General features: G+C 38.8%; 1 protein-coding gene across 1 annotated transcript; it reads left to right on the top strand.

Annotated features, from left to right (window-relative positions):
• The first annotated feature begins 4520 nt into the window (after positions 1 to 4520).
• Positions 4521 to 16675, top strand: il17rel (interleukin 17 receptor E-like). Its single transcript, XM_085376280.1, has 18 exons — positions 4521 to 4782; positions 6126 to 6153; positions 7745 to 7894; positions 9641 to 9747; positions 10503 to 10617; positions 10949 to 10993; positions 11401 to 11540; positions 11947 to 12018; positions 12113 to 12167; positions 12283 to 12446; positions 13111 to 13155; positions 14205 to 14262; positions 14447 to 14592; positions 15160 to 15219; positions 15309 to 15366; positions 15824 to 15931; positions 16336 to 16392; positions 16489 to 16675. The coding sequence occupies exons 1-18, from the start codon at positions 4681 to 4683 to the stop codon at positions 16608 to 16610; spliced, it is 1632 nt and encodes a 543-aa protein (XP_085232406.1). The 5' UTR covers positions 4521 to 4680; the 3' UTR covers positions 16611 to 16675.
• Positions 16676 to 18523: the final 1848 nt, after the last annotated feature.

The raw sequence follows: 18523 nt of genomic DNA on the forward strand, positions 1-18523 counted from the left end.
GACTCATAATTCAGACGCCCTCTACAGAAAAGGGCAGAGCAGGCTGTACCTGCTGCAGAGACTCAGGTCTTTTGGAGTGAACGGCCCACTCCTAAAGACCTTCTATGACTCTGTGGTGGCCTCAGCCATTTTTTTACAGTGCGGTCTGCTGGGGGGGCAGCATCTCTGCTGAGGACAGGAATAGAGTGAAAAGGCTGATCCGGAGGGCCAGCTCTGTTCTCGGATGCCCTCTGGACCCAGTGGAGGTATTGAGTGACAGGAGAATGGTGGCTAAGCTTTCATCCCTGTTGGACAACATGTCCAACCCCATGCAGGAGACTCTGACAGCACTGAGCAGCTCCTTCAGTGGCAGGCTGCGGCACTTACGATGTGGGATGGAGAGATTTCACAGGTCTTTCCTCCCCACTGCTGTCAGACTCCACAACAAAGACTGCAACTGACCAAACACACACATCCACACATGCGTAATAGCAATAACGCTAAGTGCAATACTCTTTTCTGGCATCGTTGTATTATACTCAATTGTATATAGTATTTGTATTCTATTTTAATCTATTGTATATAGTATTTTATTTTATTCTATTGTATTGTGTACAGTATCTTATTCTTATTCTTTATCTTATTCCAGTGTTTTTCTAATTTTTCTATGTAACTTTGCACTATCCACTTTCTGCTGTAACAAAACAAATTTCCCACGTGTGGGACTAATAATGGTTATCGTATCTTATCTTATCTTACCTTAAATAGTTATGTTCAAGCCTACTACTTTTATCTTTTGGCACTTCTTCAAATAGGTCCATAGCCTCAGGTCTGCTGCACAGATGTTAGTTACTAAACCAAAATGGTCAATAAACTTGATGTGTTTAAATATTTCACGACATTTTCTTTTTTTCTTCTTTTTTAAGTGATACAGCTGATGTTAGTCTGATGGACTGGTTTGGAGTACCCTGCTGCTTTCCCTGGGACATTCCTGTGTTCTCATTGCCTATATTTTAGAGTTTTAGACTACTGAGACTATTATGTAGTTGACTTTTACTGGTTATTTACTTACAGTCTCTGTCATATTCTCTTGGGTATTGTGCAAAAGTCTCAAGCCCCTCATTTTTTATATTTTGCTTTCAAGGAAGAAAAATAATTTTGAGTAACAGCTCTCCAGGCTGTCAAAGGTTTTTCTTTCGATATTTGCCACTTTTTTATCCCACACAAAAAGAAATTGTAATATAAAAGTATTGTACTGTGTATTTTACAGTTTTGTACTGTTTTTCTAGAATGTCATTGAATTTGCATAAATAGACTGTGATTTCACATTTCAAATGTAAAATAACATAAAATCACTGTAAATGTAATAAAACATAATTTTCTTGTTTTTTAAATATATTTTTTTGTACATATGCATATTTAGATTTTTAAAATACATTCACAAATGTATCATAATTTCATAAATATTTGTCCGTTATTTGAAAGATTGAACTGTTAAATTCAAATGTAATACTATAGAAAGATATATAAAATGATTCTTATAAGCGTTGTTTTTTTTGTTTTGTTTTTTTTACGCCAAATATTTAGGGCGATCGTGGCTCAAGACTTGGCAGTTCTTCTTGTAACCAGAAGGTTGCTGGTTCGATCCCCGGCTCGGACAGTCTCGGTCATTGATGGCCAGAGGGACTGATGGCAAGATATCAGTCTGCCCCAGTGCAGCTGTGGCTACAACTGTAGCTTGCCTCCACCAGTGTGTGAATATGAGAGTGAATAAATAGTGGAATTGTAAAGCGCTTTGAGGGTCTCGAAAAGTGCTATATAAATGCAATCCATTATTATTATTTAAACCAACTGTTAACTGTATATTTCTGTACATTTATGTATTATTATTCATATTGCCGCATTCATTGACCTTGTTTATAGGTAATTTCATTGTTTAATCACATTAAAATGTTCCTAATTTAATGTTTAAAAGCACTTGAAAAAGGCAAAATCCCATGTAAAATTAGGGCAACAAACTGTATTGTCATTACTGAAAATAACCGTATTTTTGTGAGAAAGTTATTTTCAGTTATTTTCTAGTATTATTTTGGCGCCCCAGCTGCTGGAATATTACTGGTTTTTTTAGGATTTTATTTTTTTAACAGTGCACTTATTCCCAGTTCAGTCTTTGTACTTGACCCTTTCTTTTCTTTTTTTTGTAAAACCACTCAAAAAGGCCTGTAACTCAAGGGATGAACCACTATAATGAGACAATTAATAAATTAAAACAACAACAACAACAAATCTTTATGCAAACATTGCAAGCATCAAAGTGGAGGACAAAAGAAGAAATGGAAGGGCTGGAAAAAGTATGTAATGAGTCATATCACAAATTAAGCACCTCCTATGACCAGTTTTAATTCACTTTTCATATAAATAAATACAAACATGTATATAAATATGTAACTGTAAGTAATGGCTCACCTGCAGTACCTCCGTGGCCCAGCAGGAGGTACTGCAGGTGTAATACACACCAAACCCCAGCAGATAGAGCTGTTACTCAAAAGTAGATGGGCCAGTTTATGGATAGTCATGGAAGTCCGAATGGCTTTTTCGCAGTGTCAGGAAACACTTCAGTCTTTTATGGCTCTCCTGTCAAACAATGACGAGAGTTGTAAAGACATATTTCCCAATAAATGGATCTTAAACGCAGCTCTGTCATTCTTCTTTCATCAGATTTGCATTACGGTACCAACACTTTCATCGAGGAAGCTCAAACGATGTATGCAAACTAACTTTTTGTCTTTTGTTTTGTCCCTCATTTAAAGCCGCTTTACACCATTTGCAAGCAAATCTTGTTTGTATCTTCATTTGACTTCATTCAGTTTGGTGTGTTGGATGGTGATCGCCTACGCATCTCAGGCCAGTTTAACGCAATACTTGATAATCTATTATTAGAGTCACGTGTGACTGGACTCATTGTTTTTATCCCCAAGGGGAAAGCGTGTTGTCTTGCCTTCGTGCCATAAAAGTGCTTGTTTTTAAGCCCACTGAGTCATGAGTCAGAGAAGTTAAAACTGAAAAAAGTCAGGTATAGTCAGCTTTAATTGTCTCACCATGTCAACATTTTGATGACCTTAATCTTTGAAGTTATTTTATAACACAGCACTTAAAAGAAAGACAACACCTTACAGTAAAAATACAAAGAAAGGATCTGCTGTTCTCCCAGACATTAGGTATAACTCTTGTCTTGACCCATATTTAGCTGGACTATGATTCACTGCACTTAGAGCTATCAGATAACAAGGACTTAACGTGCATATGCTGGAAAAGCTGTAATTTCTTCTCCTTCCCAGTATTAACATTAGCAGGAAGTTTGCCTCAACAAGTCTCTTTCTTTATTCTCTAGCTCTGACTCCTCTGTGAAACATGCATGTTCTGATCTAACTGAGTTGTTATGAAACTCTGTAAGAACTAGAAGGTGAGTACATCCTCAGGGGAAAAAGCTATCATGTCACTTTTGATTCACTGCACCGAGTTAGAGCATTATAGGAGTTTTGAGGCCTGAAAAGTGTGTAGGCGTAATAGATTCTATGCAAAAACATGTGTAATTCATACTTTGAAACTTAAAATAAATAAATAAAATTTAACAGATGATCAAAATTAAAATGTAAAGACAGTGATTGCGGTAAGGCGTGTAGTGACAACATCATAGTAGTTGCCCTCAGCAATACAGAAATTCAGCTAATTTGAGGACTCAATAGCAGATAAGCAGACATCCATTTGTCACAGGACTAGAATAATGTGCAATGTGTAAATGATTTAATATGCCAGCACATCCTTTCAGACAACTGGAAGATAAATAAATGACTAAGATAAAAATGGCAGTGTACGTGAGTGGAGCTTCCAAGTTCATTTTTATTCTGAGAACTGTGCCCAAATAAGGGAAAGCAACGCTGACCCAAGAGGAAGCCTATTTTACGCACTCAGGAGTGAAATATGAGGAGTTATTATTACAAAGCATAAATATAGTGAAAGTATTTAAGAGGTCAGTCAGATGTTAAGAACAAGCTCTTCCCATAGTCCTCAAACTGCTTTACCTTTTCTAATATTAATACCCAGTCAGTAAAAGGGGACTGCTGCAACCACAGTAAAGGGGTTTCCTCTAGAAACTTCTTTTTTCAGAAATACACAATAGGAATTGAAGAAATTATGCAAAAAAAAAAAAAAGGGATGTGAAATTTTGCACCTTTCCAGTAAATCCTGTCACAGCATGTGGATTTTGGCGTGTGGGTGAGAGGATTGGTGACTGGGTTTCAGTACCATTTCCACATAATTCCAGCTCACTATAGTGTGACAGGTAAGTAGAAAGGTCCCAAAGAAGTTTTGTACAGTGAGGACATGGACTGTTTCAAAAAAAAATCACATCTTGGAAAGTGCTGCTGAAGAGGAAAACCACTACTGACTCTCATTCAGAGCCCCGCCTCCCACACAAAACAGCTGGAGCCCTTTAGTTCGCGCTACATGTTGGATATCATCACTTCCAGGACACATCAAACCAGAGAACCTCAACATTCAGCTACATCAAGCCCACATCTGAGTTTATCACTTAGCCCCACCTGGAAAAGAAAAAAAAAGGGAAAAGATTAGAGAGTACAAGAAGAGGCACAGATTACAGGGACAGCAGAAAGAAGAAAGTGTCCACACCTGGCCAGTAAAATGATCCTGTGGGTTGGCTTGCTCCTGGTCCACTGCTGCTTGTGTCTGACTGGAGCTGGAGGAGAAAGCCCAGGACTGGAGACATGTATGAGGTGCTCTCAGGTAAAAGAATCAACAAGGATAAAATCACATTATCAGCTTATATTATTGTGTTCTATATTAACTTCTGATATTAGTCACTGCTGCTGATGAAAGTGTGTAATAATACTTCTTAATATGCCAATTTGGCTGTTTTTAGTGAGTGAAAATAACAGAAATATACAGATGTTTATAATGAGTCCTGTACTCTTACAGCTGTGGTCATTACTGGGGCTGTGATCAAACTTAAATCTGATTTGTGATGATCCAATTCTAATCTCAAAGGCTCTTCAGTTCACATAGAATGAAAACACACGACAGCCAGTTAATGACACTCTGATTCACCTACTGGGAGACAGTTTTACAAAGCTACATCCTGCAAAGCCTCTTCTGCTGAGCTTTTGTTAAAGGAGGTAGTGATACATGCTTTGGTAAATATATCTAATCATTTACTGGAGCCCAAGGAGGAAACAACTGCAAATGTATCTGGGTGGAGGGTGAATAGTCAACACAACATGTTTACTCTTTTTCAGCGACCTGAACTTTACAAGCTTCATTTTCCTTCTTTCTCCTCCCTTGTCTTGCATGCGTACAGTTAAGATAAAGCTCTTTATCATTTGCAGGTTTCTACATGTGTAAGCGCTTAATAGTGTAACTCAGCACCTCGCTGTAGCAAGAAAACAATCGGTGACAGTCGGTTAAAATTCTGAAAGATGAATTCGAGATGTGTTTACAGTCAAAACATCATCAGGTTCTGTGAGGTATCTCACGGGTGGTAGATCAATGGAATTAAAAGATTTCATTTCTTAAAAAAACAATCCAACAAAAAATTCTTGGAACTATTGATGGTTACAAATCACATTCCCCACAACATAAAAATGAAGGCACTGTTTATTCTGGCACAAGGATTTATGAAATATGTTTCATATACTTGACTGGTGAACGAGGATGCATTCCTTCAAGACCACAGTGAATCACATTCCTTCATTATTATTATTATTATTATTATTATTATTATTATTATTATTATTATTATTATTATTATTATTACTATTTATATTAACCAAAGACAACTGTGTTACAGTGCTCCAGCTGTGGGGTTAAACACACACACGCACACACGCACGCACGCACGCACGCACGCACGCACGCACACACACACACACACACACACACAGGCAGAGTCTTACCTGAAAGGAGCAATGAGGATGTAAAAACTCATTGTTGTCTGGGAATCCCCTGTCCTGCAGAGCTGCTACCTTTGTTCTGTTAAGAGTAACTTTATTGATGAAACTCCTACACAGAATTCACAGAAAAGAGCCTGCCATGAATCACTCTGTGTTTTCTCCTTTTCTTTCTTTTTGCAGGGACTTCACTGCAAGACCAAAGGAGGCTGTGAGTATAGACTTGTTGCCACTTTACACCAGCAGTCATGCATCCCCATTGGGTGTTTACTTGCACAATAACTCAGCTAATATTAGCCGACGAACAGGAAAAACTGATAACGCCTGCATTTGTTGCCTTTATATTTTACTGCAATGTTGCCAAAGCAACTGCATTCAGCATTTAACATAGAATTCAAGGCTGGGTTCAAAAGGTCTGTAAAACAACACAAAGACCATGCCTCTGAACTAAAGTGAGAAACAGTAACCACATTCAAAGATCTTTAAATGAACCCCACCCATAGCATTAAAACGATTTTTTCCTCCCTCACATGCTAAATAAGACCTGATAAAATCCCGATAAGCTTGAGAAGCAGTGCACTGCTGCTATCTGTAATCTCTGCACAAAATACTGAGTGTAAGTGTAAAATGCTAAAGAGAAATTCAAATGCTTTGTATAGCAGACGGCAAAGGTGGGAACGCTGCTGTAGTTTGTTCTCTACAGTGTTGGGAAGGTTACGTTTAAATGTATTCCACTACAGATTACAGAATACATGCCCCAAAATGTATTTTGTAATGTATTCCGTTACAATACTCAATGACAGTAACGTATTCTGAATACTCTGGATTACTTAATATATTAACAAGCTTTTTACAACTACATGAATGTGATTTATTACTATTACTGAAGGTTGCTCGCCATACCAATACCGACCAGATTTTTAAATCTTAATATAAAATGAGTAACAGTAGGGTGGACATTAGGTCAGGCTGCAGTTTTTGCAGCGATCTCGTATAGTAAACTATTCCGCGCGTATATAAAACAGGTCCGCGGCTCTGAACCGTAGTAAAGGGACCTCTGGCAAATACATCAGGTTCATGTCGGGCTCGTAGCCGAAAACTATCTTTACTTTGTTGCCTGGGTCAACTTTGCGAGAGACAGAGAGAGGCGTTGAAAGGCTGCTTCAGGCTGCTTCAGGCTGTGTTCGTGTTTTCCTGAAACACGAACACAGTGTTCAGTCGAGTCTTAATTATTTACTTACAACTGGACTACCCTGCCCATGAGCCTACATTCTTTAGGGTTATGTCTGTAACACTCTGCCTATTGCTTTCATATTACATAATTTTTTGAATAACATTTAAAAAAAAAAGTTCTTCACGTCATTATGCGGGCCGCAAGTAGGGGTGTCACGGGCCACGAGATTGAGACACAGGCAGTAGAGCGTCTTAATGCGTCTCTTGTTTGGGTTTCCGCCTGCGTGGAATTACCAAAAATAGAGAGGGGACAGTCTAACATATGAAATAGGAAAAGAACGCCATGTAATCCATTTATTTCAAAAAGTAACCGTACTGAATACCACCTTTTAAACGGTAACTGTAACGGAATACAGTTACTCATATTTTGTATCTTAAATACGTAACGCCAGTACATGTATTCCGTTACTCCCCAACACTGGCTCTCTATAAGTAAGTAACAGCATACTTCAAAGATCCTTTTACCCACATTTGGTACACAAAATCCACGCCTTCATTTTCCTCACAAATCCCACAGTGTAACTTTTTCGTTTTTTTAAAAATATTTCTCTGTCCCCGTTGCTGTGCAGATTCATTTCCACGTCCATGCGAGAACCCCGCCGAGAGTCTCAACACCTCCACCGTGTTCCACAACGTCAGCCTTTCCACGGTCATGAAGTGTGAGAGGATGCAGAAGTGCTCGCTGTGGCTCGGAATCAAAGCAGTGGTGCAAATCGCTGGTGCGTAAGTGTGATGGCTTAAAATAGATGGTCCCATATCTGTTTGTATAAAATGCATGTGCTCAAAAATGGCAACAGTTTTTACAGTTCAAGCAATGAATGAAAATCTGTTTGGGTGAACAGAGGTTTGCTTTGGCACAGGGTCTAGTCTTTGACTTCTCTCAGTCTTATAGCAATGCGAAATTACTGAACCACTGACTCAGTGTGTCACCCTATTAGATTATTTAGTTTGGCCGCTTATTAAAAGCAGCTATTATAGTATTAAAATCCACTTACACTTGAGCTCCATGTTGCAGTGTTTAGTTTGGCACCAAATCATTTTCCATGCACAGTTTACCATCCAGGTTGCTTTTCCCACTTTTTCTTCCTTTATGTCCCACCTCCCAAAGCCCCTGTTATCCACTTATGCTATTGTACTATTTTTAGACAGTTTTCTGGATTTCTTACTTTCAAAAGATAATCTCACTTTCAATCAAAGTGACTAATGCTGGCATTTCAACTATAACATTTCATTGTCTCAGTGTATCACCCTGTGTGTGCACACTGTGTGTGGTCTTTTTCTGCGCTGGAGCACGATGCTTTGGCGCCAGAGGCAGTCAGCTTAAGTGGGTTTCCAAAGTGATTTATCTAAGTTCACATGTAAACATGCCCAGAAATCACATTACTCTAATCCCAGTACCGCTTTGATGCTTTTAGCGTACCTGCTTGTTTGATGTCTTGCGAGGAGTCAGTGGACGGCCGATGTCACACTAATCTCTACATGTTCAGTGTGGTGTCTTTGTCTTCTTCACTTAAAGCAGCCTACTTCCTGGTATGGGCTGTACATTTCAGATGTGACTGCTGTTAAAACACTACACCGGAATTTCTTTTGATACTTGGAAGTAATTGGGAGGATTCGGCATTGTTAATTAATTGCTTTCAGAATAAAGCCAAACTGTTTGTTAAACCACAAAATCTTCTTTCTGTTTTCACAGAAGACATAGGTGTGGTGAATCAGTATATCTTAAAGGAAACTTTGACAAAGAGGTGCTGAGTGACTGAAGTTATCGCATGTAATTAATTAAGTTATACATAGAAGGACTTTTTAGTTTTGGAGGACAATCATTAACTAAACAGAGCCCATGCCTCTGTCCTAACACACTCATGCCAACAGATACATGGCACGTGATATTGTTTAATTTCCTCCATCTGACCAAGGTCATTATTCAGTTGTTTTCTTTTCTCCTTATTCAAAACGTCCTTAACAAGGAAGCGCCAAATGGAACTCTTAGGGTGTAGTCAACTCAACCTGAAAACTAATGATGTTAGAGATGATAATCACAGATGACACACCTTAAAGGCATTTGCTGAAGGAAGTCACATTTTATAAAATGCTACGAGCTTCCATGAAAAAACTTCTGCTTTTGCATGGTAAACATGCCAATTGACACTTCATGTTCCTGATAATGCTGACAACCCATACAGTCTGATAAGGTTTACACAGGAAGACACATTGTCAGACACATCCATCCGTGTGCACAGCGTAATACAGTAAACCTGGTAGATTTCCAGACTATCCGTCTTGGAATTGAGGAAACCCTTTGCTCAGAAAAAAAAGTGCCTAAATAACTTCTTCCTGTATGGCACCTAAAACAGTGCCAACCTGCACCAAAATCAACCATTTAAAAACCTTTTGAATGGCTAACTGGCTGGTGCTGGTTACTGCTACAGCAACTTCAAAACATATTCTGGTTTATGTTTCCACAGACTCCATCCACGGCGTGTCCTTTTGTATCACAACCGCAGGGAGGATGACGGGGTGCAGAACCTTTAGCTTCACAAGGGCATCAAGAGAAAGGATGTCTGGACTGCAGGTAAAATCCCTAGCACAACTGGCATCGCTGGGTGTTTGTGGGACATTAATTAATCCAGAGTGTTATGCTAGAGTAGCTTTTCTGTTAAATGTGCTGTGTGTAGCACTCAAATGTTGCCAACCCAGTAGTGCCTTCCTGCCCTCTTTTGTCTTTCCCTTCCCGCAAATCGGGGAGTTTGCTGATGAGGCAACTCTCGATGTCCTTCCGGTTCCTCTCGTCTTGTGGTCAGGAAAAATACATGACCTTTTTCCACACATCTGGGAGATCCCATTTGCTCTTAAAGGTCACTGGAAAACTGACTCATATGCCATCGTAACCTTCACAAAGGTTACGGAGCTCAAAAGCCTTCCCCAGCTGATGCCCACGATGGTGGAATCGGTGTGTCACATAAACTGTAAACAGAAAGATCATCAAGCATGATAATGTTTTGTGACATACCAAAATTTTGATTGCTGCCGGGTCCTCTTTTCGCGTTTAGAGCCACACCCCACTTTGTAGATGATTTTGTAAAATGAAAACAGTGACAGAGGAAATAAACAGTTCAATGTGGTTAGCATCACCGTGCCTATGAATATTTCCATAGTCTAGCTGGCGTCTTCAGGTCTCTCAGGAAGACACAACAGTGGTCCGGCCAGGCTAACTGGCTTTCCAACTGCTTCTGAAATGGATGTGGTCATTTCAGCATATTTCTATACGGCGCAGCGTTTAACAGACATGTGACAGCTTGTGTGCTTTTACCTGCCTCTTTCCTGCAGGTTGAAATTGAGAACAACTGCACTGAAGTTTCTCCAAACCAACAAGTGCAAGTAACAGTGTCAACAGTCCCAAGTTACTGTGGAATGACCTGGACCAGCACCTATCATACTCCAGGTAGGATTACATGCACTTTGTCCATGTGTTTGCATAATTATGCAAACACAGACTGAAGGGCATATGACTGTAACCATGGGTAACTAATAAACAGTGTTACACAACCAGCCCTGCCAAGTATTTCCTTGTAACTGGTAGAAAAAAACAAACAGGAAACCTCATAGTGTGTTCCACTGCTCTGCAATGATGAATGTCAGTGATTCAAAGAGTGTAAACATCTTAAGTGAGTACTGTGTAAAAACTACTCCCACATGCGTGATGACACGTGAATGACAGGAATTTATTTACGCATGAGTTGTTTCTTTTTTAAGTGCTTCACTTTTCTCAACAGGATGCAGTCATGAAGATTTTAGAAGACATGTTCCGGAGTGCATCAGTAAGTGTAAATATGCTCGGGATCTGCTTTCTCCTTACATGTTTTAGTTAATGCAGTGGAGTGAAATAAAATATCAAATATGCAGTATATATGCATTTTTAGGGCTTGTCCTCTTCTCCTCACCCCAAACCGGTTGCCCTTCTCTGAGCCTAGTTCTTCTGGAGATTTCTTCCTGTTAAAAGGGAGATTTTCCTTCCTGCTGTTGCCTCATAGAGAGTTGTTTGATTGTTGGGGTTTTCTCTGTGTTATTGTAGAGTCTTTACCTTACATTACAAAGCATCTTGAGGTGAATGCTGTTGTGATATGTATATAAATATATATGTAATATCTATATAAATAAAATGTAACTGAATTATTCAACTGGACCTTTTTGTTTTAATTGTCGGACTGTTTCACGTCTCTTTCAGCTGGCAGACTGTCGTACAAAGTAAACCCAGACAAGAAGGAGCTGAGCGTAAATGTTTCAGACATGCTCAACGATCACAACTATCACCTCCGACTCTGCCGAAAGGATTTCATCTGCTCTGGCACAGGGGCTTATATGCTGGTGAGACTCTTATTGGAATAAATATGAATGGAATCAGTGCAATTATTTGTGTTCTTCAATAATATGAATATATATAAAGTGAGATCTGTGAGAGATGGGGTAATGTTCCATTATGTGACAGTTCAAGAAAAGCGTAACAGGTCTAAGCCACACTTGTGGACTTTCCTCCTCAAGTGAGTCATTGGGTTATTCCCTGTGTGATTCTAAATTTAAATGTACTCACTCAATAAACTGCTTAACGATCATATAACTGACAATCAGGACAGCGCAGTATTCCCTGAACAAAGGGGCAACTGAAACAGTAAGGATCAAAAGTCAAAATGTGCACAGTGAACACAAGAACCATCATTAACTGCCACCCAGACAGTCATTCCACAAATAATCAAAGGCTGTTCTCATTTTCTAGATAAAGAAGGAGCAACCCATAAAGAGTGCCACCTTCCCATACTCTCGACCTTTGCCTTGCCTCTGCATTGAGGTAATGCTATGACTCCCGGTCTTTAATCACGGTTTGAGTTTCTGCCATAAATTCCACAAAAGACCTTCAATAATCACTGATAAATTCATCACAGGGCTGGTCAGCGGTGATGGACGCCCCAAGAGTCCAGGTCTGCCCGTTCAAAGACCGTGAGTCCCATTGTTCATTCAAACAGATGACAAAATTGCCAGCGTGTGCTGTAGCATTTGAAAGCTGACAATGTATCATAACCATCCAAAATCCTATGACTTCATTCGCCTGCAGGTGTTGAGGAACTGTGGTTTGGAATCACCTTTGATCCACTGGAGGAGACTCTGTTATGGGAGCCTGCTTGCCCAATTACAGCTACGGCTGCATTGTGTCAGATGAGAGATGATGGCATCTGTGTGGATTTGCCACATTCCTCCCAGAATGTTACCAGAGAAAAGGTACACACCTTTTGGATATTTATAAAGGGAGCTTTCTTAAGCTTGGTTATCCTTACAAATCACTTAAGTGTAATTAAGCCGATGCCCTTGTTAGGCAACATTGCACATGAGCACACACATACAAGCCAGAACTCTCACTCAGTTTACGAAGAGGCTTGACAGAGGTTTGAACAACCTGAAAGTCATGTGCCTGGTTGTATCTGAGAGATGAGTCACAGAAAATGCAGAAAAAATGCGGACACGTCAACTTGAAGTGGAAAATCATGACTGATCTGATTTCAGATGTAGCTTGTAGTTGCAGTTGTAACCTCTTTAAAAGGTGGAAGCCTCAAACGATCACATAAAAGTACATAAAAGTACAACATAAATGTTGAGCTGTGTTTCTTGTTTATATAAGTCAAGCCAGACCTACATATAAAGTATATCGGGAGAATGAAGGGAAACCCTAAAGGAGTCCTTATTTTGACACAAGACATTTAGGCTGAAGGGATACTTGGGAAGACTTAGGCAGATGCTTCACTTGAAAGACAAATATAGCTCTTTGAATCTAAACACAATATGAGTCACCCAGGCTAATGATTTAGGTCATCACTTGTGTAACTGCAATTCTTTATTTATAAGAACTTGTGATTCATTCACAAATACTTCTTTAATGCTTTTTCAGATAGCATTCTCTAAGGTGGATCCCCATGATCGACTGTGCGTCAAGGTAACAATCTTTCTTTCGCTCTTTTCATTCCACAAATTTCACTAGGGCATGTCAACTTGATACGCTAGCAACAGTGAAACAAACAAAACCGTTTTTTTTTGCTTTCTGTATTTGATTACAAAATGACCTTTGCACAACATTAGCATAATGCAACGCAAATATCAGAACTGACCTGACAGTTCAGATGACTGAGATCATCTTGGTATAGTGTGACATCTTTAAAAATGCTAAGATTGAGAAGATATATTTAATTTATATCTTCTGTAAGTTGGCTTATTAAGCTAGCTGACTCATTATGGAAAAACTCTATGGCTATCCTAATAGCATGCTATGTGCCATGTTATGTTTTAATTTTATCAGGATTTTATCAAGTTCTTTCTTGTCACTTGGAAGTCATCTTGAAATGCGTAGTTATTTTGAGCCATTACCTAAACTAACGTATATTCTGATGGTCCCTGGTAGTTAAAGACTGCACGTATAGAACTAACAACCAAATAGGCTTAAAAAGCCATGATACTATGATATCATCGTTTACTCTTCTGATGCCATGAGTTTGTCATTTTTGCTATCATTTTTAAAAAACAAAACCAATATGCCCACTGACATTCTCCGGCTCAGAAAGCTAGCGACAATCCAGGTCACAAACACTCAGACAAGGAGGCTCTAATTATCCATACCCTTCATTACAAAAGCAGGAAACTGCCTACAAGAAGCAATGCTGCTGGGTTGCAATTCTTACACATGCAAGTTTTTGCATTTGCACTAACTCAGTAATAAACAACATGTATTTATTTAATACTAGAGTTCTTGTTATTATTATATCAGCTTCCTGTTATTGAGCCAATAACAGGAAGTTGTGATCAAATCTGCATTTCAGAAGTGAGAGTTGAGTCCTAAACGCAAAGCAGAAGTATCATTATTAGACTGTTGAACTATTTTCTATGGGTGTGCAACAATGATTTTAGTAAGCTCTCTTAAAACTAAGAGTAATGTGTTTGATACAACAGCTCGATGAAGAATGCTCAAAAATGTTATTCTGTCTTCATCAGTTTACTGCAGGCTCTCAGTCCTGGACCAGGTGCCCCTTTGCTGATGGGAGACTCCAAGGTGTGACTTATTATTTTCTTCAAATTTTTGCTAATTACATCATGAGTATTTTTTGCGATGCTCTGATGGTCTATGGCAATGTATTGACCCTACTGTGTTCACATGTTCTATAATGGATGTCTGTAATGATGATAATAATCTTTATGCATGGTGGTGCTGTATGATGATATCTTTAAAAATTCAGCATGGGAGTTGGTTACAACAAGAACAGAGGGGCGTGAAGAAGTGAAGATGCTGTCACAGATCTCTGCAAACTTTTCTGTGGAGTTGTGTGTGAAGTCCGAGGGATCCCCTGAGTGTCAGACCATTGAAACACACAACGTGCAGGTGGTAGGTGCAACACATTCCCAGCGCAGACGGCACTTTTTAGAAAAATAGAAAAATATCTTGTTGCAGATTTCTTCGACAGAGTTCTAGCTCATCATTAGATCTGATGAGTCTAAGTAAGAGTGGCAGAACAAATGTCTGTTCACTCCCTGCATGCAATAAACTTTTGCCCTAAAACATCCTATGTGTGCAGTTTTTTTTGAAGCAGCCTGCCACAGCACGCTTACACAGATTGTGTTCCAACTTTTTGTCGTACATGATCCCTGTTTATTGCATGTTGCCTTTTTCGTTGCTAGGAAACTTCACATTTTCTTGAAGGTGTCGTGACTTTTAAAAGTTATTTGCTATCAACAGAACAAAAAAGGTAGTAATTACATCTTTTACAATACGCTTTCCAGCAATCAAAAGGGATCTGTCAACAGATTAGCAAGACCTAGTGTGCAACAAGATATCTTTCTCCTGAACGCATCATGGTTATTATCACATCAAAGAAACAGGAAAAAACAGAAACCATGACAACTTCCATATCGCCTGCAGGAAAAATTTCATATCTTTTGTCTTTTTTCTCAGGAGAAACAAAAAGCTGTTGATTTAAATCTGAAAGGGGCGTCCTGCAACTCATGTCTTCAGGTATGTTTGTGTAGTAGATCCTTTGACTTCTTTGCACTTCCTATTTAAAAAAAGACTGTTGCTTTAATATATCCTTTTTATTTGCACAGGTAAAAAGGCTTGATGTGGAGTATGCTGCCACAGCCATCCACTGTCTGAAGCTGTGCAGTAAGTATGATTTCTGCTAGAGCTGCTTCCCATTAAAATACGTTCTGCTCTTCATTTCTGCTTCAGTCCTGTGTAGTCTAACCAAACTTTTCCTTTACTATTTTTCTCATAAAATTTTGTAAACCTTAGGCGATGCACCAGTTTTGAAATGTAAATAGTTTCCAGTACAGTAACACAGCTTGCGTTTATTGCCATGGGAATTCTGAGGTGGTATAATTGCAAATGCATGTGCATCTGAAGTTTGGTGTCTTGGCATCATTTTGAAAAATAAAAGGATGCTTTGTTGTGCGTGCAATGCTTAATGATACCATTATGTTCAAGATGAAAGGTTCTGTGGAAAATAAGAAGTACCAGTTTTTCCTTTACATATAATTGGGGATTCAGTCATTTGAGAAAGTGCAGAGAGCAAGATGCAAACCAAATGGATCATCTAACAAACTGTAAATTTTCTTTGCAGGTGACTCATCACCTCTTTGTTCAGACTTGACCTGGGTATTTGTGCTGACTGGTGTTTGCCTCTTTGGAGTAATATGTGTCACTCTGGTGCTTCATGTCCTATTAACAGGTAGGTTGAAAAGTTATTTGGCTAGGTGTCAGGCTACCATTTTATTTTATTTGGGGACATACTGTGATGTAGGCCCTTTTCCAGTCCCTGCCCATCAAACTCAAAGATTTTGCAGCGTGCTCTGGTATATGCAGGCTTCGTGTTTGACTCTTTGCAAGGGAGTAAATGCTGAGTTTGCCTCAGTAAACTAGGCTGGTTAATAATGTCCTAATGTTAACACTCATTTCTAGCTTTTCCTTTCCATCTTAGATGTTTGATTATTCAAATTTGCCTTCCTCTCTTTATGGATGGATAGACAGTAGCACCCAATTGCAATCGGCCGACATTTGAATGAAAAGCAGCCACGGAGTTTGTCATTTTATTGATTTGCTTCCTCATCACATTTCCCCCGTCTTCTATTTTAGTGCATCGGAGAAGGAAGCAGAAAATAACCGGAGTCCGTAACGGTGAAAAGCAAATAGGTACGATTATGACTTCATTTGCTTAACCCATACGATACAGATTTTCTTTTCTTTTACCCGTGCGCATATCTTAGCATATTTCCTGTTTTGTTGCAGATCCCCCTCCCACCTGTCTGGTGTCTGTGTTACAAACTCAGCCGGTTGTCCACGGTGGGGTCTTCATACCTGATTCACCGCAGTGCGGAAACAACGAGAAGGCCAACTTACTCTCTGAATGACCAAAGTGTGAGGCATAAAGATGTTACAAAAGCAACTAAGTTCTCTGTTGAATTCAGTATATATTGTAGGCACTGACATTTCAAACGGTATGTAGCTTTCTGCAGAGGTGCTGGTTTGTATGCTTGTTCTAGTTACTGGCTAATGTATTTTGTGTGGTTGTGTTTGTTTGGGAGAAAGTTGTTTTAAAGGTAAAATTTCATTTAATCTTGCAGCTACAAAGGTTTTTGTTTCAAAATGTTTATTTTCAATAAAAAAGGCAAAATACAAAATGCTGTTTTAATTATTGTTTAAATGCACCATTATTATATCATTTAACCCTATTTTTTCACAACATTGTTTTCGTCAAATCTAATATAATCGCAATACATTTGCATTAAAACACTTGCAGTCATTAACACCGACTTCACCTCAACACCAAAAGCTTACAAGCCTTATACTTTATTTTGCTGCTCCATATCTATTTATGTCCTTACAGTTTTATAAACACTTTGCTCTTTATGTTCAGCAGCTGTTTCCCAGTTTTCAGTGAAAGTTTCCATGTCACTGCTTGTGCACCTGCTCACATGAGCCAGAGCTGCTGATAGCTGTGTTTCCTTTTAACTTTAATCCAACTTCCTTCAGCGAGGAAAATTTCCATTCACCTAGAAAATATATTTTGATTCACTTGGAGTAAAAACACAAATCATCAACACATTACCTGATGATGAGCATGTCAATTACTTTCTTATTAGATGTACTATAATTGCCATGTATATAAAAACCATAGATAAAACACCAATGCAACTTTTGAAATGCATCACTTTTTATGGCAGCCCACATTTTGTTGCTCTACAGCCAAAAACTGGTTCATCAATTAAATTTTTAGCTCCAGGTACTTTTTCAGTCTGTCAAAACATGCAGGCTGTTGCACCATGTCATCTTGAATTGTAAGTAAGGTAATTAATATTTCCACATCAATGAATCTTGGCTGTGGTTAAAAACACAAATAAACAAAAAGGCCGAGTGATGTTTCTACATGGTAATGGAAAAGCACTGTTTCTGACATTTTAACGACATGCGCTCATTATTTTTCATATCTAGATAGCATGTTGCAGAAAGGCAAGTATAGACATCCTCTCACTCCCAACCAAATAGATTAAAAAATACCACTGTGACTCTGCACTTTTATTCTTTTACATGCTATGGCAGCCTGAACATAAAGTATCAAAGGTAACAGAACTTATTCTATAGATAAATGTTCCTCATCAGTGTATATGGGTCAATGTTACTGTTACCGTTGTTTATTTAATCTCCGGTAATCGATCACATTATATAAAGTCATATGTTTGTATTGTGGTTGTCTGGTGAGTGCCGCAACTTTTTCACCTATTCAACCTGCCTGTTTTGCTAAACTGGACATTATAGGAGCTAATGCTTCCTCTCTAGGGCTTTATTTGATAATGTGCTAAAGAAGAGGAAATGTTTTCACACTGCGCCCTAACTCTTCCACATTATATATATTGGCTAAGATAAGCAAAAGGAAACATATCTGTTATATAATAATCAGTTCAATTCAATTTTATTTATGACACTAAATTGCAACAAAATTGGCTAGTAAATACCCTAAAATAATGCCAAGGCTTTTTTACCGGCTAATGCTAACTTTGTTTCCATACGCTTTCACTCTCAGCGCAGAAATCAGAGCCAGTGTCAGCTTGTCTGGCATGTTCGTCTCCCATCAGATTCCTGTTGAAGAACAGCCAGAAAATGCTAATGGCCTCTCATACACCCAAAACACTGGCTTTGTATATATTTAAGTGAAACTGGAGTCATTAGGAGTTAAGCATGAGCTTAATGATACTATTATGTTCTTAAGGACATTACTTTCTTCTGTCCATTTTCCTCAGCATTTTTAAGGACAAATAATGCTGAG

This window comes from Diplotaxodon limnothrissa, linkage group LG17, assembly GCF_057381915.1.
Source record: "Diplotaxodon limnothrissa isolate DT_005_m linkage group LG17, D_limnothrissa_male_GT1.1, whole genome shotgun sequence".
NCBI classification, from domain to species: domain Eukaryota; kingdom Metazoa; phylum Chordata; class Actinopteri; order Cichliformes; family Cichlidae; genus Diplotaxodon; species Diplotaxodon limnothrissa.

Coding starts and splice junctions, on each gene's coding strand:
- il17rel (XM_085376280.1), top strand. CDS start 4,681: ATGATCCTGTGGGTTGGCTTGCTCCTGGTCCACTGCTGCTTGTGTCTG. Junction 7,895..9,640: donor AGCAGTGGTGCAAATCGCTG/GTGCGTAAGTGT, acceptor ATGTTTCCACAG/ACTCCATCCACGGCGTGTCC. Junction 9,748..10,502: donor AAAGGATGTCTGGACTGCAG/GTAAAATCCCTA, acceptor TCTTTCCTGCAG/GTTGAAATTGAGAACAACTG.